This window comes from Armigeres subalbatus, unplaced genomic scaffold (assembly GCF_024139115.2).
Source record: "Armigeres subalbatus isolate Guangzhou_Male unplaced genomic scaffold, GZ_Asu_2 Contig292, whole genome shotgun sequence".
Classification (NCBI taxonomy): Eukaryota; Metazoa; Arthropoda; class Insecta; order Diptera; family Culicidae; genus Armigeres; species Armigeres subalbatus.
Genome location: NW_026943033.1, coordinates 29,604 through 34,333, shown reverse-complemented (window position 1 = coordinate 34,333; position 4,730 = coordinate 29,604). Strand labels below are relative to the sequence as shown.

The following is a 4,730-nucleotide window of genomic DNA, read 5'->3' as shown; positions in this document are numbered from 1 at the left end:
ACGAGATTTTTCTTTAATCAAACATTGAAAACAAAAATAATCTACTTTTATTTCTCGCAGTGCCGCATTTTTCGATTTGACAGTTCTACAATTCGTTTTAAAAATTTATAAACTTTTATTTTTAGGATAACAGACAACTTTTACCCCAACAGTTTACGAGCTTATAAGATTATATAATCAAGCCATGTGGTGAATTTCGAATCATCACACGTTTTCCTATTCCTATTATCAAAAGTTCAAATTTAGCTTAATAATTTTCGACAATATGAAATTAAAGTCGATTGTTTAGCATAAATAAGCAAACGGATGTCTCAACCTCATGGGCGTTGTGGTTCTGAATTCGTGCTCTTGAAAATCACTAGAAAAGCACGTGGTTTAAGATGACCGATTTGTGGCTTTGTTATATAAACTTAAATTAAACATCTGCAAATTTCTACGAAAAAGAACCAACGCATCTTTTTATTTTAACCAAGGGTTTTTTAATTCGATTAATGATATTTCTTTCTGTGAACCAGCGAATCACGACTGTATTCAGAGTTATTTTTCTAGTATTCAACCTCTAGAGCGTCATTAACGGGCGCGAGTATTTCGATCACCTGCGCAGCGCTGTCATTTTAGTTAGTCATCTTTTCGTATCGGTCACCGTTTTCGGCTATCAATTTGGTTGCTGAATTTCGTACCGGTGACGTTTGACGTTTGGCGATTTATAAATAGCAGCGCTATCACCGCGCTACCAAATATGTCACCTGTCAGTTGCTACTGTAATAGCAGCGTTTAGTAGCGACCGGTAAAGTGTCAAGTAATGATACCGTGCAAACGACTAATACTCGCGCCCGTTAATCTTCCTCTTATGAGGCTCTCGTTATCTTCCCGCAGTTCAAAGCAATATGATGAGAGTTTTTCTATATTGTCAGGGGTTTTGTGACCATTTTATGAAATTTGGCCACAATATTCTTTGATATGTGAAGAATGTTTGGCTAAATTTGAGCATAATTGGTTACAGAAACCCCTGACAATAATAGAACAAAACCTGCCAAAGCCGTCATTTCTAATATGAATATTTTCCTGTATTGTTTATAACCATTTTAAATTATGTATCATCCCTACATATGTATATCGTCCACCGAAATTTTAAATCCAACCACCCTGATTGGTTTATGAGAGAAGGTTTTGGCCGAGTAACATTATGAGGAAAGGGTTGCTTAGTTCAGTTCCATAAAAATCGAGTTTTTCCGAACAAAATTTTCAATCTATACTATTGTTGTAGCACCAAATTAGAATTCGAAGTAGGGCTCTCCGAACCGAACTTTCTTCCGATTCCATGTTAGATTTTAATGTAAAATTTGATGCGGCTAATTTGATTGGATGTATTTGTTTCGTAAACTCGTAAAGCAGCCCTGATCATGCTTATATGTCGATCTTGGTTCCGCCGTCCGACGCCAACTGGCTGCCAAGATATTGAAAGTTGTAATTTTTTTCCACTGCTGCCCGGCTGCCGTAAAGTTGGAGAGGTTGTCCGTCTGGCATCCAACGTTTTGGTCTTGTTGTTCTTGATGTCAAGAACCGCCGATAGAGGAGTATTTGGTAAGTTCAGCTTATCTCATATCAGAGCGCCGTTGAAGCTCCTTTACAGGACTCTGCACGTAAAAGCCGCGCTCTCGATGAGGCCGACGATTTTATTCAGAGTTCTTGTACATTGATGACTATATGCACCCCAAAGCAAGGACTTGTCTTGTAGATTCAAATTGTCAGCGCTCCATAGGACTTAAGAGTAAACTTACCAACGGTACAGGTTGAAGAATAATAAGTTTTATGCTTCTGCTCATGATTGTTTAAATATTATACGGATATTTAGTGTACACATGATCAAAAACTATGATGTATCATACTTCAAATTTTCAGGTCTACTATTACATACCAGCAGCACCACCAGAGCGAAGAAATCCTGGGGAGCAATACATCATGTAAACGGCTGAGAACCATCAAGAGAACGCCAGAAACGCGAAAAGATTCATCAGGAAAATCTTGATCAAAATGATGGAAAATCTGAAGACGATGCCTCGGTATTAGAAGCAATTAAATGGCTTGATCTTAATGACGCGCCGTGGGATCTGCAAAATGGATCAAAACCTCGAAGAGTCGATTCACTGATATTAAACAGCTCAGAGGAAATGATGTACAGAAATATCATTATGCCACTAATACGGATTTCAATTGGTAAATTTTGAAAACTATATTGTAGTAGTATATTAAATACTGAAACAGATATTATATATGTATAAGACAACAATTTCGTCACGAAAACACTAACGATACAGAGAAGAAACTTGATAGCCTTAAAATTTAATATGGACAAGCTATGAACTATATCGTGACATTATTTATATTATTATTTTTTGTTCCATTATTAATAGCAAGCTTGTATATTAATAATATTCGCAAAGGGTGATTCCAATATTTGCATAGTTTTTAACTCATGCAATGGCGGTTAGAAAAGTTTTCAATTATTTACTGGGGAAATACTAATAGAATAATAATTGAAAAGCAGGAAGTTTCAGTGGGAATGTAGAGCCATTGAAGAAGAAGTAGATGCGCGGTCACCACTCAAAAAATGACAAAGATTATGAACAAACCAATTTGCCCTCAGCTACTTAGGGGGTTGCAATGCTATTGGGTTTTGTATGGTGTTTGAAATCAAACCAAAACTAGAAACTAGTTCGCAACGCAGAGTTGCAGTTTTTCGAGCACTTTTGAAACTAATTTGCAACTGCTCGACTGGTTTGTTTTAAATAACCTGGTTTGAAACTGAAATGAAGGAATTTCAAATTTATTTAATAGTGTTTGTGTCAGAGATACATATAAACTTACTATTATCCTTATAGCAGGTAAAAACTACCGTGAAAAATGTTCGTTTGTTTTGTTTTTAATTTTGATAAAATAGAATCTAGTTTTATTTGGTTTACAACGCGTTGGAGCACCGTTGTAGTTTTATTTTAAAAGCCATACATTTTATAACATCAAGCAGTACCAAACTGAAACTGCAACTTCAGCATTGGGACCCTTAAGCTATGCATTTAGTTTACCAGTTGTATTATTCAATCAACTGTTAATAGTACGATGATATCTATCGTAAATATCATTATCCAAAATGCGGCTCGTCGATACACCCCTGAGCCTATCAAATAAACGCTATGAAAAATAGTTGTTTTATTGGCAAATATTTGTCTAGTCAGTGATGTTCAGCCCTGTCGATGTTGCATAAATCTCTAGATCTCTGAATAACCCAGCAAATATTCGACCATTATAGCCTATTCAGATTATGATCATTAACGAGGTATTTGAAGTAATAATTGACAATAAGAAATGAAACGAAAATAAGATGAGGGAACTTTGACATCAAGATATCTTTATCATGTCAAATACCTCGTTAATGATCGTATTCTGAATAGGATATAACGTCTGTGCACGCAAATATTTTACTATTAAAGAGATTTTACAATGATCTCCTATTCAAAATAACAAGGTTTTTGTGACTTTCTAACGCATTTGAAATATGGGACGTAAAATGACTCAATTGCATGTGAAATAATGGTGAACGCATGGTTGTTCGTTTTGTCTTAATGGATTGAACGACAATCTTATGTGAGGTAAAAGAATCGCAAATCGTAAAATTTAAGTATAAATGAGGGAATTTATTTCTTTTTCCTTTGGAGCTGATAATGAATAACTAATATTGAATTATATTGTCCTTCAAAAGATTATATGAGTGAATTTATGGAGAGGCCATATTGCCCCTGGGGTTGCGTTATGCACTGTTCTCCCTAAATGTGATTGCCTTGCCTGGCTGAATACAGTCGTGATTCGCTGGTTGGGATTTTAATACTTGGGTCACTTTTAGTTCTTCCGCTGGTTGGGTTATGGCCCAACTAAAAGCAACCTTACGTCAAAATTCAATGTTAACACGTAAAACGGGATTTGGGACATCATTTGTGATGTTCAAGTCGAAATCACATGTTCAAATGAGTCAGTTGACCCAACTAAGAATCAAATATGTTAGTGGGTCGAGGTTGTGGCCAACAATCCACGCGACTGTATTCGAAATGATCAATAAACCAGGTCATTGCGCATCCGATTCGACGGCATTTTCGTACGACTTATACATGCGCCTGTTTCTGAGTCGAGGTGGCAATGTCACCCCAGATACAGTAATGTTATCGCTTGTTGTGTCTGTGCTTAGTGTTTTATTTTCCTTTATTCTCATATTTTTTTCAGATCGACGAAGATTTTCAGTGATGGATTTCAAGAGGGCATACGCAGATGGCTAAAGTAATTAAAATTGAGACCAATCTTCGTACTAAAGGTGAAGGATCAATATTCACTATCCATGCTGGAATATTTGATCTGCGCTGGTACTTCTGAAGGTAGAGGATATTGAACAGAAACTAGATTATATGAATTGAAATATTGTTTTTTTCAGATGCGCAAATCTGTGCCTCATGGTATTGCTCAATTGTTGCGTGCAACCATGCAAAACGACAAAAACGTTCAAACCAGCTATTTTGACCGCACAGCAAGACATATTGCTGTTTGCTTCCATATTGATGAAGCAAGATCAGTCATTCAAGACTTGTTTGAAGATACCACGATCATAACATTCCGCCTTATCCAAAATTGTCATTATTGGCGTGACTACCAATCGTTCAGCAATAATTTTCACGTGATTTATTATC

At 36.2% G+C, this 4,730-nt stretch overlaps 1 protein-coding gene across 1 annotated transcript in view; it reads left to right on the top strand.

Annotated features, from left to right (window-relative positions):
- The window catches only part of LOC134203911 (uncharacterized), a 10,332-nt gene extending 6,039 nt beyond the window's left edge, over positions 1-4,293 (top strand). The window contains exon 7 of the mRNA XM_062678748.1: positions 4,273-4,293. Coding sequence (XP_062534732.1) covers positions 4,273-4,293 — 21 coding nt within the window. The remainder of the gene's footprint in view (positions 1-4,272) is intronic.
- The last annotated feature ends 437 nt before the right edge of the window (positions 4,294-4,730 follow it).